The 19375-nt window shown below is 42.5% G+C and overlaps 1 protein-coding gene and 1 long non-coding RNA gene across 50 annotated transcripts in view; one reads left to right on the top strand and one right to left on the bottom strand.

Moving 5' to 3' along the window:
- Dock10 (dedicator of cytokinesis 10) overlaps nucleotides 1–11193 on the top strand; it is a 257968-nt gene extending 246775 nt beyond the window's left edge. For 24 of the 49 annotated variants that reach the window (XR_015628577.1, XR_015628576.1, XR_015628575.1 and 21 more), the window contains 5 exons: nucleotides 1610–1820; nucleotides 3712–3902; nucleotides 6556–6656; nucleotides 6827–6965; nucleotides 10433–11193. Coding sequence is in view for 41 of the 49 variants with exons in the window: in XM_087565510.1 (XP_087421636.1) it covers nucleotides 1610–1820; nucleotides 3712–3902; nucleotides 6556–6656; nucleotides 6827–6965; nucleotides 10433–10555 (765 nt within the window). In the remaining 8 variants the exon portion in view is untranslated. Of the gene's footprint in view, nucleotides 1–1609; nucleotides 1821–3711; nucleotides 3903–6555; nucleotides 6657–6826; nucleotides 6966–8292; nucleotides 9054–10432 lie in introns of those variants that run through there. The other 25 variants (XM_087565490.1, XM_087565482.1, XM_087565488.1 and 22 more) reach the window with 4 other exon arrangements.
- A 3817-nt stretch (nucleotides 11194–15010) lies between these two features.
- Nucleotides 15011–16441, bottom strand: LOC148003804 (uncharacterized). The gene is made up of 3 exons (XR_015629675.1): nucleotides 16354–16441; nucleotides 16083–16159; nucleotides 15011–15402 (listed from the first exon to the last, which is right to left on the bottom strand). It is a non-coding gene; the product is annotated as an uncharacterized LOC148003804 (long non-coding RNA).
- Between the last annotated feature and the right edge of the window lie 2934 nt (nucleotides 16442–19375).

The following is a 19375-nucleotide window of genomic DNA, read 5'->3' as shown; positions in this document are numbered from 1 at the left end:
GCCCAAACCATGTTGATAGGAAGGACCATTTTTGTTTAGAAAGGCAAGTCTTTGAATGACAGATTGAACAAAAGTATGACCAAGAGGGAAAGTTGGTTTGTGACCAATGGTATCGAGTTCTACTAAGCCATTAAAGTCATTTTTCTTTCCTGGTTTCTTTTACAAAGTTGATATTGCGGGAAGTTTGACACAAAATTCATGGGTCTGGGTATAAGTCATTACAAATATATCCATCATTCTTAGCTTGAAAAATACAGTTGCCTTCTCATTAAAGTCAGCAGAACTATTATAGTGGTGACCCACACAGATGAAAAAAGTAAACACAAAGAGGAGAAAAAAGGGGTAGAGGGGTAGTTTCAATATCAGAACAGTGTGGGTCTTCATTCCTCTCTACTGCCATATATCAGCTGGTGATCATTAGCAACCTGTCCAGAACCTCTATTTTAATATGTAAAATTATTACAGTTATGCCTGCCCTACCATGTAAATATAAATAGCATTATAGAACAAATCTGAAAGGCTCCTGAAATCTCTAGAACTGGATAAGAAGTGAATGGATACAAAGACCAAGAAAATTGGAAACAGGTCCAAAATTCAAGATGTCTTCAACAACCACACTGAGAATCATCCTCCTCAAGCTCAAGGGAAGCCAGAGATGTTTCCTCAGACCTCCTTGAGCTCTCCAGGCCATTTCCTTAACCCTAGGAACCAAAGTAGGGCTGGCAAGGCTGTTGGGCAAAATGACTTATTGCTGATAAAGGATTTGATATATGGCAATTACAAAACCTTGGAGCTGGGGAGATGACCTAATACTTAAAGCTGGTTAAAGCGAACCCCACAAGTATGAGAATCTGAGTTCACATCCTCAGAAAGCCACGATGGGCCACCCACCGGCAATGTCCACATCCAAAGGCAGGGGCCCAGGATTCCCTAGAGTAAACTGAAAAATAAGACTAACCTCACCTGTCTGAGAGACACCAGTTTGATGGAGAGACTCTGCCTAACTATATCAGATGGAAAATGTAAAAAGATGGTTTCCAAGCCTTCATATCTGCATGCGTGCCCATGAATAATAATGCATATGCAAACACACAACAATACACACACGCGCGCGGGCGCGCGCAAATTGAAAATACAAACACTTGCACTAATTGAATAGGCAGTCAGGTAATCTGCCAGTGAGACAAGGAGCCTTCCTCTACCTCTCTATATTACCAGTCCAAAGCTGAGAACACCAGTCTAGGTATATGGCTACCCCACAGGGGAACAAAGAGATTTGTTTCTACTTTCAGGAAATTTTCACTCTGCATAGGGTGACTCACAACGGAAGGGATAGAATAAAAGTTTAAGCAATGCCCTAGGCAGACATCTGTGTTGAAAAGACCCACAAGGCAGTCTGGCCCTGGCATAGAGGGCTGAACTAGCTCTAACCCTGCGCTACCAGAGCCAGCTCCTTACCCACTGTCAGTTACTGGTGCTTCTGTGGTCTGACGAAATCTGTGGTCTGAAGAACACAAGTGCCTTTTATCCACCAGGAGGCAGCAAGGGAACTCATAAATCACCCGCAGCTCAGAACTCTTGTTCTATAAACCTTAATGTGTTGACACAGGTAAACCCCAAGGATCTGGATCCCAAATATGCCTACATTCAGGTGACCTATGTCACACCATTCTTTGAGGAGAAGGAAATAGAGGACCGGAAGACAGACTTTGAAATGCACCACAACATCAATCGCTTTGTCTTTGAGACGCCCTTCACTCTGTCAGGCAAGAAGCACGGTGGAGTGGCTGAGCAGTGCAAGCGGAGGACAGTCCTGACCAGTAAGTGCAGAAACCGAGAAACCTTCCTCACCTCAGGCTGAGACAGTCTTGTGGGCTGGATTAGCGTAAGGCATTTGTTGCTGCAGGGGCGAGGGAGACAGCTCAGTAAAGTGCTTGTTATACAAGCATGAAAACATAGGTTCCATCCTAGGACCCACCGAAGAAAGTGAGGCATACAGGCATGTATTGATAACCCCAGCCCTAGGCAGGCAGAGACAAGTGGATCCCTGCCCTACTCACTGGCCAGCCAGCTTAACCTAATCAGGGAGCACCAAGTCACTATCTCAAAAAAGGACTCTACCTCAAAAACAAGATAGTGGACTTCTGAGGAGCAACCCTCATGTTGATATCTGATCTCCATGCACGCATGTGCACATGCACAAGTGCACCTGTACATAGGTACACACATATGACATTACTTTAATCCTGCAGATAAGTTTCCAAAATAAGTTGCCCTGGAGTTGATTACGGGAACAGGAGGTTCACCCCTCTTTATGTTCTGCTAAGAGGAAGCCTCTTAGCCAACTGTGGTGGTGAGTGCCTCTAATTCCAGTAGTGGAAAGGAGCCTAAGTTCAAAGCAAACCTGGACTACATAGCCATATTCCACGGCAAAATGACAATAAAACTGGGGGAGGGGACCTTTGAGAAGAGACTATTAATAGAATTAGTTTGACATCCTCTCCCTTGAGCTGAGATATTCACAATTATCATGGCGTCATGCTATGGTAAAGACACCATCACTAAACTCTCCCCTCTTCTCCATGAACCCTCTGTTACCTGCTTCTGAGGTAGCAACTCTGCTATAATCAACTTTAGGGTAAAATTCTACCCACTGTAGGGTTCCAGCTCGTCTCTGAATGAAAGTAGGCCTTGATCTGCAATACCTAATTCCATACTCCCTGCATCTCTTATGTGAAGTAGTCACCCTTCCTGTTTTTCAACAGACACTGGGTGCTGACTAGAGGCTGGGCTGTTCAGGGTCCTGGCAATCCTTGTAAATAAAACACAACCGAGCCCTCACAGTGCTCAGAGTGGAGTAGAACAAAGACCCAAGTAAAGGAAGAACTTCCAGGGAAGGCTGTATAAACAAATAAATGTTTTAAAATATAGGGGCATGGTCTAGGATGCCAAAGCCCTCAGAGAATGAGTGAAGCCTCTGTGGGAAGAAGACTCTCAGCTGTGTTGAGAGAGCCCAGTTTTGAGTTGAATTGCAAAGAATAACACAGACATGTAAAGTCCGAAAAGTCGCCTTCAGAAAGCTGACCCAGAGGGTCGTGGTTAAGACGCATCTTATATTCTATTATATATTGAGAATTCTTTTTTAAATTTATATTAAATTGTTTATTTACATTTCAAAAGTTGCCCTCCCTTTCCAGTACCCCCTCCCCAAGTTCTTTACCCCATCCTCCCACCTCTGAGAGGGTTCTCCCCCCACTCACCCACCCTCACCTCACTCTCACCAGCATCCCTCTTCCCTGAGGCATCAAGTTTCCATAGGATTAAGTGCATCTTCTCCCACTGAGGCCACACAAGGAAGTCCTCTGCTACACATGTGCCCACCACAAACCAGCCCATGGAGGTTCATGAGGATCTTATTACAGTGGTCAGTTTCCGGGCACTCTGTAATCCTCTCAGGGTTAACACAGCCTCAAGAAGGTTGATGTGAACTAGTGAAGGTAAAAATGGACACAAGGAGAAGTAGCTAGAAATCAAACTAAGAAAGGTAAGACAGGATGACCCCCTCGGCTAAAAATAACTCACATCCACGGACACCACACAGACAGAATGTGATATGTTCTGGGAAACAATAGGAAATCCTGAAGACCTTCAGGGGAACCTGGGACTTTTCTTTGCTTCCTTTAAATCTCTTTGTGTGCCCTTTGCGTGTAGCAAGCCACTTGTTCCCTTACGTGAAGAAGAGGATCCAGGTCATCAGCCAGTCAAGCACAGAACTGAATCCTATTGAAGTGGCAATCGATGAGATGTCCAAGAAGGTCTCTGAGCTTAATCAGCTGTGCACGACAGAGGAGGTGGACATGATCAGACTTCAGCTCAAACTCCAGGGCAGTGTCAGTGTGAAGGTCAGTAAGCATCGCCCGGAACTCAGACTCACACAGCCAGAGAAACTTGCTATAAAATGCTCTGGAAATCTGTTTTATATAATCTTTATACTTTAGTGTATATAAGAAACATTTTGACTATTGGTGTTACTGTCTGTATCAGTCACTTTCCTCATTGCTGTGAACAAATATTTCCAAATACCTGAGAATAAACAACTTAAGGGAGGGAGGACTTGTTCTGGGTCACCATTTATAAGTACCATCAATCAAGGTAAGGAAGCTATGCTGGCAGGAACATGAAATGGCTGGTCACAGTGTGCTCCAAGTCAGGAAAAAAAAAAGAGAGATGAATGCTGGTGTTGAACTCACTTCTATCCAGGCATGGAATACTGCTACCCACATTTACAGTGTGTCCCCCCCATACCAGTTAAACTAATCTTGAAAATCCCCTCACAGACATGCCCAGAAATTGACTTTCTAAATGATATTGTATTCTGTCAGTTGACAACATTAACCATCTAAGGCTTTTATCTGCATCTTTAGCATTAGATTAATTAATTAGATTAATGCCAATTTGGAAAAAAGAAAGGATCATCATAAGATCCCACACTTCTAGTCGAAAAACACTGTGGTAGGTCACCCAAGCCCAGATAGTCAGCCCCAAGCCCAAGTATACACATGTGTAAGACTAATCAGGTTCAGGAGGTTGTTGGGGGTTGGAGAATGGGTGTGTGTGTGTGTGTGTGTACAAAACAATAATGAATATAGAGGAGGTTATTAATTCCAGAGGGAGTGGGGGAGACTCAGGAGGAGTTGGGGGGTATGGGCATGATGATAATACAGTGTAATTATGTCTAAAATTCTCCAGGAATAACATTTTAAATCTAAATTTTAAAAAAGTAGTAGGAGGGAGCCTCAAGGGAAAAAAAACTCCAATGGGAGAGAAAGATAGATGTGGTAGGGGTAGGATGTGTGGAGATGACTAAAATTCATTATATAAATGATTTAAACTATCATAAAATTTTAAAACAGCCAGAGACATACTAAATTTGGCTTCAAGAAAATCTCTTCTCCATAACCCTCCCATATCATATATCCCCCCAAAAAATAAATGAACCAATTAATAAATTTTGCACTCTACACAGACCTGTTGTAAAAAATCTTATTCGTTACAAAGTATTTTTTTTAAAAAGAATGTTTAATAGTTAAAAAATGTGCATTAGTGCTCGTGGCCTGTGTCAGCTATGACAGTGGCTAGAGAATGGACAGCACATGACAGGGAGAATGAAATGAAGCTTCCCAACATGTAAGAGGATGTGAGGGTGAGCTGGCTTCGACATCTGTCGCCCCATTGATCGCCAGGGTTGATTTGACTGATCTGGCTGGCTAGGCGGGTGTCCCCTTCCTCCCTCACTGCTCCATGTGCGTCCCTCCCGAAGCTGTGCGCTCGCTCGCTCGGTCGAAGAGGACGACCTTCCCCGAATAGAGGAGGACCGGTCTTCAGTCAAGGGTATAGAGTAGCTGCGCTCCCCTGCTAGAACCTCCAAACAAACATGCGGGAACCACCGAGGAAAGCTGGTGGCTTCAGTGTCTGGTAGAGGCACTTGTCACACTCAGCTAAAATCCACCCCTAAAGGCTTAAATAAATAAATAAATGTAATAAATATGTCAAAAGCAAACTTTTAAAATTATTAAGGAAAAGGAAGATGGAACTATAAAGTCATAGATAAAAGCAGACGTGTAGCAATGCCTTTCCCTGCAGCGTTTGACCGGTACCGCTGTACCCAGTAGCAAGGCTGTGTGCACTACCTCTATAGAATGTCTCTTCATAACAATTATGTGTTTATTTTAGTGCTGATGGAAGAAAAAAATCAAACACTATGTGTTAAAAAATACAAAACTTCAGGGAAAGTACTTAAGGGAAAGGAGCCTCCTTTTCCACGTTTTATGGAAGGGCACTCGAGCAGTATGTGAAGGCAACGGGAGGCAGAGGGTCTGTGTTCTATGACATGTCCTGGGGATATGTGTTCAAACATCTGCTCATCCAAGACAGGGAACCAATGATAAAGCTAGTAGTGACCATATCAAAGTCCAGCTTGGCAAACCAATAAGGTTCTTTGGATCGCTTACTGGAGTGTGCATGAGGAGTTACTCACAGGAGTATGTATGACTCAGACATCCCCAGCACAGGTATCAAGTCACATACACCAAGTCCCTGGAGCTCTCTGCTCAACTGGCAGGCAGTCTGCTCGCCAGGTGAGCATCTCTTTCTTCCTTGCAAGTGTCACTTATGCACAACCTCCGGGAGGCATCTTGTGAAGCTCTTCACCTTTCTGGGGCTTACAAGGTATTTTTTATATTCTAAGTCTCACTAGCCACCCTCTTCCTTTGGAGGTGGGGATGTGTCAGTGCAGAGGAAGTCACAGCATCGTGACACATGACTGAATTTAGCAAGGGGAACAGGGAAGGCCAAACTCTATAGTGTATCTAATTAGTGGCTTACTGACCCTTAGAAAAACAGCAGTTTTAGCAAAGATACAAAGTGGTGGATTGCAATGTGGTGGGAGGGTGCCAGCATACCACGTGATTGGTCAGAAAACTGACCTTTCCCTTCCCATGGAAATGATCCATAAGGGAAAGGAACCAGCCTCAGTCAAATCTCTTCTCCCCATAGGTCAATGCTGGGCCAATGGCTTATGCTCGAGCCTTTCTTGAAGAAACTAATGCAAAGAAGTATCCTGACAACCAAGTAAAGCTACTGAAGGAAATATTCAGGTAAGATTCTCTTTGTTGGAATGTTCCTCTTTTAACTACCTCATACAGAAAGACATGAATGCCATTCAAGGAGGCAGGCAGTCTATCTACCTAGCTTGGGACCCAGAAACACTGAACTCCGTGCCTCTCCCTGTGACTGGCTTTTAATTTGCTTACTGTTGTGGTTAAAGGCAATTTGCAGACGCGTGTGGGCAAGCTCTTGATGTGAATGAGCGCCTCATCAAGGAGGACCAGCTAGAATATCAGGAAGAACTGAGGTCCCATTATAAGGACATGCTCGGGGAACTTTCTGCCATCATGAATGAGCAGGTAAGCTTCCCCTGGTGTGACAGTTCCTGGCTATTGTTAGAGGGACTGTAGAGTCTTGCCTTAGTGCATAAGTCATTGTTCATGACATCAACACTGTGAGGTTGAGTCTCTCTCCTTGTGTGTAATAGCTCTTGGCCCAAAGCACAGAAACACTTACAGAAAGAGAATATGAGAACCAAAATGCTCTCCACAATTTTACAGGCATTTACCCAAGCCATACAGAGTGTTGACTCTCTAGAATTTGAAGGCCTGGCTAGACACTGAGGAGTACAAGGTGGGAATCCACCCCCACCCCATTAAGGCCTATTGCCAATCAATCAGTCCCTGAGGAACTCAATACCTAAGATATGGGGTGGCATTTCACATATTTGTCACTAGGGGCTTCTATACCATGCTCAGAGTGAACCTCAGGATTTCCTGTGGGTCTTTTACCTTGAGATGTCCTTAGCAGAAGCTGGACTACAAGCAGAGGTCCACAATTAGGAGAAAAGGAAAAAAAGATAGAAAGGTGGATGGATAGATGGAGGAGGGAGGGGAGAGAGAGAGAGAGAGAGAGAGAGAGAGAGAGAGAGAGATTGATAGATAAATAGCTAGTAGACTAGAGAGATGATAGATAATAAATTAGATAGATAGATAGACAGACAGACAGACAAATAATTTGATAACATAATATATGATATATAACAAACTCTACTCCATAATCAATTCATGATCCTGGGCATGTATCCACCATTTTCTGTATGACTGCATGAATTGTGGCCATTATAATGTCAGTATTTGAAGGCACTAAAGCCAATCAGTTGAACACCAAGTGAATTTCCATAGCCTGCTTACCCATAAACCCTCACACTCTACCTTGGGTGGTGACCTGTAGCCTTCCCAGTAATGTGATATTGCTGGTTTCATATCGGTTCCCTCTCCTCCCCGCAACCCAGTGACCTAGTAGCATCACCACAGAGCAAGGCAAATGCTAAAACTGTTATTCTGAGCGCATGCAGGACACGATCCTTCTTCCCTGTCTTTTTCCGCCCACTCCTTTTAACACTCCACAGTAGCTCAAGGAGGAGGGAATGGTAGGTTGACTTATGATGGAAAGAATAAATCTCCATAGGTAGGATTCCCAGCACAGATCATGTTAACTGGGGGTTTCTAAGAGGTGGTGGGAATTAAACACCCTAGTAGAGCACACATGGGAGACATTATGAAATCTGCGATTAAAATGAGGAGAATGAATATAGAAGCAGAGAAACCACACTTGTCTCACACTGGAAATCATGCCTGGCCTTGAACTTTCTGGCAAAATATTTTTCTCTTTTTTTCCTGGCAGCTCTGTCGTGGTCCATGTCTATACAGCTTCTGCTCCTCTGTGTCTAGCATTTCCCTCAGTACTGTGAGCAAAAGTGGTATGTTTTTCTCTTCGTATGTCTGTCCTGTCCTACAGCCTCTGTCCACCCATCTCTGCACATCACTAGTCCTGTGCCCCAGTCAGCGTGGGTGGCTCAGCTTGTTAAGTCTTCATTGACACATGACGACATGTCCTGTTGACAGCTTAGCTTTCAGAAAGAACACTCGTGCTCCTTCACCTCCTAAATTTAATGTAAAAATAGAAATATTTTTTAAAAAGAACCAAAATGTGTTCATGATACCTCAAAATATGAAAGAAAAACACAAAGGCTAGGTGTTGAGGAGAGAAACACAAAATGGGGAGGGGAGTTGTAAAGAAAACCTTTAAAAAGAGAAGGAAAAGTTGACTCTCTGCTTCCTGGAAACCAATCAAAGAGAAAAACCTGATGGATTTCACCAGTCTCCTTATTCAGTAAAAGAAATATATCTGTTGTAGAGAAAGGTGATTTTCCAGATGGTCTTGAGCATATAATGGGGCCTCGTCACGTAGGTGAATATTTTCCTTTGTCTGAACGTGAGCATGCATAAAGCAGGTGCACAGATAACTAAGTGCTGACAGAACTGACCAGCAGAGCTTTGAAAATCAGGAATAGTTTGAACCAACTGACATAGAAACAGAAACACAAAATTAATTATGCACTACACACCCCCACAGGGCCAAGAAAGAGTCTTAGCTTGAAAATTACCAAAAAACAAAAAAAAAAAAAAAAAAACCATGTTTTAGGGGGAAACACTCACGATAAGAGGAAACAGGGTCATGCCTATAACACATGCCTGTGATCTCAGCACTTGAGAATACGGGAGAACAGAAGTTCGGGATGATAATTGGCTATACAGCAAGTTTGAGACCAGTGTGGGACGTGAGATCCTTTCTCAAAAAGAAAAAAGGAATGATAATAGTCGTCCAGGCCAGTGAACTGCTTCACTGGTTGAAGTCTCTTGCCCCAAGCCCAATGACCTGGGTTCAACCACTGGGACTCACATGGTAGAAAGAGGAACTGACTCCCACAGGCTGTCTTCCAGCTTCCACATGCACAACGTGTCATGCATGCATGCATGCACATACATGCACTCACACATTTAAAAAAATGGAAAAGAAAAAGAAGAGGAAACAGAACCAAAACAGAGTAGTGCTGGTGTGAGAGATGGAGATGCGGAAAACAAGTACTTTGAATTGGTAGTGACAGGCACTCCTTCCTTTAATAGGCAGCCAGAATCTCACACTCTTTCATAAACATCCCCAAGCCAAACCCCATGAAGACCTTTCCTTGGCTCGGGCCAATGGAACTCATACAAGCATGCAAATGAGGCATAAACACAAGATGCTCTTTTGGACAGTGTTTCAACTGAGCGAGGATGGCAGCAGAATCAAGCCAGCTGTGGCCACGAGCATCCAACTTAAAACACAGAGGCGGGAGCGGAGCCATTCTGTTCTGGTGCCGGGAAAGTGAGATGCGAGCGCGTCTTGCTGTCAGACGCCGATATACTTTAACCACATAAAGAGCCAAATTACTTACGCAGGATCTTGTGACCCTGACCCGAGATGGGTGTAAGGCAAGCATGGGACACTAAGAGGCAGTTTCTGTGGGGCTTTGGCTACTGTTGCCATACTGTTACTTTGTTATAGCTGGCAACGTGTCATGCAGACATATTGATATTATTTGCAGGTAAGTCAGATTGATTTGTTTATACTCCCATTCATGCAAACATTCTAATGAGTTTTCCCTTTTAAGGTAGACGTCAGCAATATAAATGATAAATTTTCAGAATAGAATGAGGTACTGGAATTAATCAAATACATTTGTAAGCACTTAAACATTTATGAATTCATACTCTGACAGTCAAAGAGTACAGTGAGGCTACTGTGAACATCCCCATAGCGACCAGCATATGGGCTTTGAAGAAAATGCTCTTCAGAACTACTTTGACTAGGATATTTTCCAAACTTACTAACGCCCCATTGGGAATGAGTCACTGTTCTGGCTTTGAATTCTGTGTGTGAGGCTATGAAATTTGATCTCTGCTTATTTAATGTGCATGTGTTGTATCTGTCTTGCTTTAAGATTACGGGCAGGGAAGACCCAGCAAAGTGCGGACTGGAGCGACCCTACACCACACGTGTAACTAGCAAAGGGACCGCTGCGGCTGTACCCGCGGTCTCCATCTCATCCAGTGCTGAAGTTTGAGAGGAGCTCTGGGGCATCGGATGCACCTCTCGGAGAACTCTTGAAATTTTTGCAGCTAATCTCGGGGAAGAAAAAGATAGATTTAATTTATTTGACGTTTTTACAGTGTTAATCTTGTTTACCTCGCTAGCTTGAGAATTTTGCCAGCCTCTGAATTTGCACATTTTCTATGATCCCTTGGTTTCCTTTGAGTAGTATTGATCCAGCCACACTGCACGTTTGTTCTGAAATTCCAACGAACGTGCAGCTCAACAGCAAACTGAGTTTGCTCTTGGGTAGAATTTCCTCAGTCCCAGGTCCCCGTAAACGCATTTTAAAGGTCAAGGTGAATGTTTTTTGTAACATTTAAGCCTATTTCCGATGTAAATAGAAGATTGTAAAATATATGGTTTTTATCACATTTCAAAGAAAGTTTTTAGTTGATACTTATGAAAGTACTAAAATTATATGGGTAACATTTCAAATGTTATATTAAAGTATTTGTGTATGTGTAAAAAATGTTGATAAATACTAATCTCTAAAGTTTGTGGACTTCCCTCATTTGTAATATATGTGCTTTTAAGAGCAATGGAATGTGAAATTATAAAAGTATTTTGCTGTTGTTAATATGAATAAAAACACAGTTACTTTGCACTTGATTTCCTTTGGGGAGCCCGGTTGGTAGGGCACTCGCCTGGCTCGCACAAATGCCTATGTTCAACCGTCAGCACCTAATGAACCAGACATGGTGGCAACATCCCACTCAGGAGATGGGGATGGGAGGGTGAGAAATTTAAGGTCATCCGCAGCTACATAGCAAGTGAGGGCACAGCCTAAGCACCTAAGAGGTGGGCAAGTTGCCTCAGTGAGTGGTTTCTTGGCTCGCTATTGAACCGTCCGTACACTGTGCTTTTTAATGCCTTACTGAAAGCCAAAGAGGGACCTGAGCCTCAACCTGGAGGATCCTGTAAGAATGAATTAAACACACTGAGGATTTATAAAGAGAGGATATTAGAATGACTTAGGGTCAATACAAACCAGAATCTTGATGGCTGTCATGGCCATCCACACATCTTCTATTTCTTTGCTCCATAAACTTGTAATGGGATTGTACTTTACTATCTCTTGGGGGAATAGCAAGGACCTGTGATTTGCTGTAACCACTGAAATAGGAAATATAAGCCGCTGACCAAAATTTGGCTGAAAAGCCAAAAATATGCCTAGTCTCCAGGTAACCACATTGAGTCAGACATAGGCATACCCCACATAACACCACAGCTCATATTGGGTCAGAGAGAAACACAGTCTTGAGAGTTACGGTCCTGAGACTCAGGATTAATTGTAGTTGTAGCAGTATCCGTTTGTTCTCATGAGTGTGTCTGTCTTACTGAAGCGGTGAATGATGATCAATGAAGTTTGAGAAAGACTGACACATGTCATACAGTAGCCCGATTTCTACATCCCCATCCAACATCCGTGATGGTGGCATCAACTGACCTGCCTCCTGCTACAGAAGGCAAGCTATTGAAGGGCAGCATAGAATCACCCTCACCAGCAATTCCAAAGCTCTAGGCTCAAAGAAAGGGATCTTAGTTGGGCTCAGTCAACCTTTCGCTACCCTGGCTTTATTAGCCAGTGTCAGCACAAGGAGAAAAGACAAGCATCAGAGAGAAACTCTAGATATCCTGAACCCAAAAGTGACAAATGATATGTTGAGTGAGAACTCAGACTTCTCAAGACATATCTAAGTTCTATTCTCTAATCCAGCTTACCACCTAAAATTGCCCAGTGTTCGGCTGAACTCTGGTTCCAAAAGGTGCACCCCACACTAATCTGGTTCCTGTTCTCTTGTGCCTGCCTTTTAATTTCCTCCACTTAAATTGTTAAGCTGCCTGAGATAGTATTACTGCTCAAGACATCCAGGAAGATTGTATGGTTGATGGGCTCCCTAGCCTTGGTCTTGCCCACCAGGTCTGAGCCCTCATGCACTTCCCAACCACCTGACCACCATATTCTAAAGAAACTCTTGGCAACAGATTACCAAGTAGATCTGAAAATGAACCTTTCAAGAATGTGTAAGGAAAACAGGCATCAGAGACCCTTTCAACCTAGGCTAATGCCATGCTGTCTTTGCATCACAACTATTAGTCGGACAAATGATTTTACTGTGCTTTTCTCCAGATTTGGTTTACAGAAGAACTTTAAATACTCTCACAAGACCAACACCTCTTCCCCAGTGCTGAAACGAGCTCTGTACCATTCCAGTCCCTTTATTATACTGCGCATGTCAAAGAAGCAGGTAGGTGGCTAAATCCAACATACATGTCTTATCTCCACATAGTACGTTTTCAACTACATATCAGCTCATCCATGTCTAGTGCATTTAGAAAGAATTCTAGTTTCCCATTGTCTGTTGAAAACCAGGACATTTGGATCCATGTTGGATTCATATCTCCCACAAGACATCAAGACATGGAATTTAAAATAAGAGATAAAGTTAAGCCTTACACATGTGTTTTCTGGATTGCTTCTGTCATCACCAGGCTCTAATCAACTAGTATCAATTAGGTCATGTGTGTGTGTGTGTGTGTGTGTGTGTGTGTGTGTGTGTGTGTGTGTGGTGTGTCCTAACTGGAACTCATGCTTAAGCAGACCGCAGGACAGGCAAATGTTTTGCATCTAATTACAGAGAGTGTAGTGCACACTTCCAAAACAAGCAAAATACATTTATTTTTGATACATGTTTCTGAGCCTTGTTAGGCCTTCTGAGACAAACAATGGTAAGGTTACCATCCAGTACTGGGACCACATGATTCTTACAGTTAAGTGTGGGACTGCATCGAGTTCCCTGACATTTACTACCCCAAAGTCTTGTAAAGGATGGTGCATCAGAAAGTGACAACCTGATTTGAATTACCAAGACATTAAATCTTATTTTTCTTTTTATCTCTACATAAATTGGCCTTAAATCAATTCCTCAAAATAAACTCAGATTTTTAAAACTAGTAGAGAAATCCCCAGTTCTGCAGATAAGGAAAAAAATCCTGAAAATGGGGCCCAGACACCCAGTACAAAGTAAGTATATCCTACACACAGAATGTTAGTCCTGACTCCATCTCTACTCACTCATCAGCCCACCCCTGGGCTGCCTCTCTCTTCAGTCTCATTTCAAAGTGCAAAGTTCCAAGACTATAAAGAAATTAGCACACTCCTTCAACTCTGACAGCAGTTACCTTAGAAACACGTGTGCATTGTCTGAACCTCACAGCATGCATTTCTGTCTGTGTTCACACTCACTGAGAAGTCAATATCAGTGGAATAGCTGGTGTGTTTTCTTCATGATGATTGATGGCTGGATTTGTTGCACCTGATTCTTAAGAGATGAAGAACATGTCGCGAGCAAACTGGCTTTCAAAACACTGAATATTGTTCTGCACAAAGATTTCACCATAGTTTCAGAGTGGTGATTTATTATTTCATATTAGTCAAAGTCTAAAAGCCAAAAAAATATCCTAGTGTTCCTATGAGCATCAGAAAATAAAAGATATCTGAGGCAAAGATGACAAAATGATTCTAAACCGAATTTTTATTCACTGGGGTTACAGCTTGGCCCTACACCACTGTGCTTACACCAGAGAAAGACTATGTAAGGCTATGTGATACATGCTGATAATAGGGTACTTGATTCGGGATATGATAAAGTGCATTTTACATGATTTGAATAATATTCAAGACCATGCAAGAAGCCCTTTCCCTTCCTCCCTTTCATTCCTTGTCTGCTTTCCTATGCTTTCCCTCTATAGAGCCTTCTGATCACTTATGAACACCCTCTCCCCTTTCTCCAACTATCACATGTGCACCAGGAACCTGTCCAATAGCTGTATAATAGGCACTGTATTATCACACTGACAGCCACACTCAGAACTGAGGCCCTCGATTCCTATAGCTACAGCACTCCTGCCAAATTCTCATGCCCAAAGCCATGTCACTAAGCCAGAAGACTCCCAGGTCTGAGGGTAATAAATAATCTTAGCTGTGTTGAGTTCTCCTCTGAGTCCTTCTTGCCCAAGTCATCAGAAAAAGAGAGGGAGGTAAAGTGAGGTCTTTTCAGGGTATGGTGTGTGTGTGTGTGTGTGTGTGTGTGTGTGTGTGTGTGTGTGTGTGTGTACACACCATACATTGATAATTGACAAGTTGCAACCAACAGTCCTAGAAATGTCTTGTCACATTGATCTGGAAGCAATCGATATCAATGATGGTGATTCTTATACAATCTTCAGAGTCTGGTGATTACTGAGAGCTGCGTGGGAATGAAAGTACGGAAAGAAGTTTGAAAATATGGGAAAGAGCTAGGTGGTGGTGGCACACACTTTTAATCCCAGCACTTGAGAGGCAGAGACAGTGGGGTCTCTGGGTTTGAGGCCAGCCTGGTTACAGAGTGAGAGCCAGGAAAGCCAGGGCTACATAGAGAAACACGGTCATGAACAAGTTTATTTGGTATTCTAAGTATTTAAGAGAATGGAAGGGAGCATAAGAAATAGCAGATCTAGTATCCAAGAGCCTCTGCACCTGCACCCTGGTGCTATTTTGCAAAAAAAAAAAAAAAAAAAAAAAAAAGCCAGGAAGACCATGTCCCTCTGAAGAAGACAGTCTTCTTCCTCCTGAGTGTTTATCCACTCAGTGTGGAACACGGGAACACGGGAAGAGCTGATCCTCCTGTGGACACAAGAGAGGATCTGCTTCGACTGTCAGATAAGAAAGCAAGCTTGGGTTCAGAGCAGAGACAACTAAAGTGTTCCAGGGGATGCGTGGAGATGTCAGCAAAGAAATTCTCAGGAAAGGGTGACTTTCTTTCATCCTTGGTGTTCCTGCAACGGGATACATGTGAGAGGAGTTGATGCTCAGTAAGAAATAATCTGGTAGAGAGATGATAAATCACAAAACTCAACAGACACCATGCTGGGTACATAAGGCTGATCTTAAAGTAATAGGATTGAGAGATCAACATACTCCCAAAGTTCAATGGAGAAAGTAATAGTATAAGCTCGAATAATTGGGTAAAGCTTCAAAAATGAGTTTGAAATAGCACTAGTGTGGAGGATTCTCCAGGAAATCTGTTTACAGTCCCATGGCATCATTTGCTATCAATGGCCTAATGCTAACATTGAAATTTCCCAACTGGAGTCCTAATGTATAAAGAACATGGTACTGAGTCAGCTTACTAATCCTTATTCAATATGGAGGTAGATGAGTAACCTCTAAAGAAATAGTGAATCATGGGGAAGTCAGGAGATCCACTTAGATTCTAGGTTTCTTTGCTGTTTCTTTATTTTGCTTTACTTTTGGACAAAGGTTAGGGAATATGGAAATCAGTTTGAAAGCACAAGATGGTCCCACAGGAATATTTCCAAGCAGCAAGCCAAGCCTGGAAGAGAGAGCCTTTGGTGTCTCATCTCAGAAATATTCTCAACAGGTCCATCGTGTTCCACATTTTCAGTCTCTCCCTCCCAAAAAACCATACAAGAAACATGGATTCCTTTAGACTTACCAGATTGGCTGCTGCCCGCTAATGGATTTGCAAAATGTACCACCCTTTATTTTGCCTTTAACATCTAGAACAAGAGACTTTTCAAGAGCCAGAGGAAGGGAGGGCGGGAAGGAGAGAAGGAGGGATGGGAGAGAGAGAGAGAGAGAGAGAGAGAGAGAGAGAGAGAGAGAGAGATCATTATTTATATTAGAATTTTTAAGCCTAAGACTTTCAAAAAATCATCATTGATCAATTCTTTTTTCAGGGATTCAGGTTCAGCTAGCATGCTTACCTATATGTGGGGGGCGGTGGTATTGATTATGTATAGTCATAGCCTTCTGTTCTCTGCTTTTGTTGAATAACTTTGATTACTAATTATGCTGAGTGCCTCACTATCATTTCTGCCTTGACTGAGTCAGAATCTCAAGAGGCTACGGATAGGAACCACACCCCAAGAACGGGGATTTCCTAACATCATACATTTGGCAAGAAGAGAACAAGATGTTCTTAAAGTGCAAAACATACAAATGAGTGTAGTCCAGCAAATTCATCCAACAGTTCCCTGCTCCAGAGAGGTGCCCTCTGCAAAACCTCTCATACCGCAAAGCATCTGTTTGTTTCTGGAGAATACCATGGCAATGTTTTACTCCTCTAATAATAGCCTCCAACTGACTTCATTCCATGTATATCATTAAAAGTTGGATTTTCTCAGTAAAGAATATACATAAAAGTACATAGAGTACACATAGATCCATGTGAGCACACATGACAACATAATTAAATTGAAATTTCCTCACATGGGTTAACAATGCTTCCCCCAAGAGCCATAGATTTTCAAATAAAAAATTAATAATACAAGGCAAGACAAAGTTCTGCTACAGTTATTGACAAGGGTTATCCAAGAGATTCCCAAAGCATTATAGGCTTTTCCTGTGCCCCTTGGTTGGTCCAGGAGGTTGAAGCTAAGTTCTGAAGTTCTGACGTATTGCGGAAGACACATATCAGGCTTAAGGATTCACAGGATCCAAGCTGGATCGACCTGAAAGTCTCCTCCCTGAGAACTAGCATTCATGGTACCAATTCCAAGAGATGTTGCCTGTGAACTAAAACAATAAGATGCACACCACAGTAACAGTAAGGGTACAATGGCGGCACATGTACCTTGGTGGTATCCCAAAGCTCTCTAATTGGACTTAAGGCCCATTCAACAAAAGGGAAATCATGCTTGGCAGTGAAAACCTAGCTAAATACATGATCTCGGAGGAGAACTTACCACCTCTGCAAAATTAGTAACTACATTCTAAATATTTATCATTGAGCTCATGGATAAGTATGGCTCCCAATGCTAATAACGAAAAAGCAACAACAAAAACAAAACCTTCTCTTGGTACCAATCAAAAACTGTTACAGAAAACTACATCCGAACAAAATACAGAGAACAAGTGATCCTGTGCTACCCAGCCCCAACATCTATAACACAACTCCTGCACGTAAGGCTCAGAGAGCATCAGGGGACAGAAAACAAAGGTTTAAAAAGCCAGAGAAACAAGAAGACTGCCACGAGACTGTGTCTCCTGAAAATGTCAGGGAACTACACCCATGAAATCTCAGCAGGATGGTTAAAAAAGGAAGACCAATAGACATGTTAACATGGAAGGGGGAAACCCAAGGAGATCCCGAACCTAGACAAAGGACTATGGGAAAGTAAGAAATAGTTAGAGAGGGAGAAATATCATCTTCCCTAGAGAAGAGTCTCTCAGTTCCTAGTGGTCAGGTCTGAAATAATATACAAAGGAGTAACATTATACAAAATGAGTAGGTCGCAGTTACATATTTAGGAGTGTGTGTGTGTATGTGTGTGTGTGTGTGTGCGCACGCGCGCGCACATGCGTGTGCACGTGTGTGCGTGTTGAACAAAGAGGCCATGAATTTGAAAGAGAGTAAAAAGGTATACATGAGAGAGACTGGAGGGAGGAAAGGAAAGAGGAAAATGACGTAATTGCATTTTCATTTCAAATAATAAAAATAAAGATTTTAAGGTTGGATTTTTCAAACAAGCGGTTAATACAATAACAACTTAAATTTGAAACTTAAACTTGAACAATAGGTTTCAATGCTACCGTGGTTATTGACTTATTTTCCAACTCTGACCAAATGTATAGCACTTTTTAGTCCTTTCAGCAAATGGTTAAAAAAAAAAAAAAAAGAGTAGTGTTGACACAATGCCAGAGCCCAGGAGCACTATAAGTGCAGCTAAGGGCTCTCCTCTGCAGGCCTTAGAAATAGCTCTTGACTGGAGTGATAGACAACACTCCCACCATTCTCATGAGTATCCTCGAGTAATGCAGGGTGGAAGCCTTGCATCAGCTTCACTGGTTCCACCTCCTAGCAGATCTCACAGATGCCTGGGACGCCTGTTTTCTCTAGCATATGATGTGGCCTCCGAAGCCTAAACAGTTTGGCTTAAATTAACAAGATTTTCTTGGCAGAATCAATGCCTTACATTTTCTACACTAATTAATGACATCTTGACATTAGAATATGCAACTGAAATCAGACCTGGAAGATAGCCTACTGCCAAAAAAAAAAAAAAAAAAGTGGGCTACAGTCACCTTCTCCTGATGTCACAAAGCATAAGGTAATGAAAAGAGAAATCTACGGAAGATGGAAAATTAATTGAACCTAAGCTTGAACTTTAGCATGCAATTCCTTGAAGGCTGAGATTCCACAGGGTTTGCCTTTGAGTTCCAGAGGCAAGGAGAGGTCTGGATACTGATCAGAGCTTCTACAATGCTCGTTGAGTGCATGTATAAAAGAATTCACAAATGAGTCTAAAAGAAACCAAGTTTAGACTTCGTAAGGCAACTTCATACTGACTGATGCCTCTGGTTTCCCCAGACAGACAACAGGCATCACTCAGGCTCTGAAGGACCCACACACACGTGCCCAGCCTTGTGACCCTGAGCAAGGAACCACACGGGGCCTCAGTTGCATCTTCTGGAAAATGGTAGACATAATGCGTAAGGGGGTCAAAACAGAACACAATGTTCATAATTCAAAAACTGGTAAGATCCTAAACAGCGGTGTGAGCTGGAATTAGTAGCACGGTAACATACAGCTCAAGTGACACATTGAGCATTGTGACACCAAGTTGTTTTCAATAGTATTTATTCATATACTTATACACTATGTATTTAATGAATACATAAATTTAGAGAAATGGCAATTCATGCTGTTTCCCCCACAAGAATCACTGATGAGTACCCTCATGGCTATTGTAAGCCCCAGCTTATGAGAGCTCCAAGGGCAGAAAT

This window comes from Rattus norvegicus, chromosome 9 (genome assembly GCF_021556685.1).
Source record: "Rattus norvegicus strain SHRSP/BbbUtx chromosome 9, alternate assembly SHRSP_T2T, whole genome shotgun sequence".
NCBI lineage: Eukaryota > Metazoa > Chordata > Mammalia > Rodentia > Muridae > Rattus > Rattus norvegicus.
This window is presented reverse-complemented; position numbering and strand designations above follow the sequence as displayed.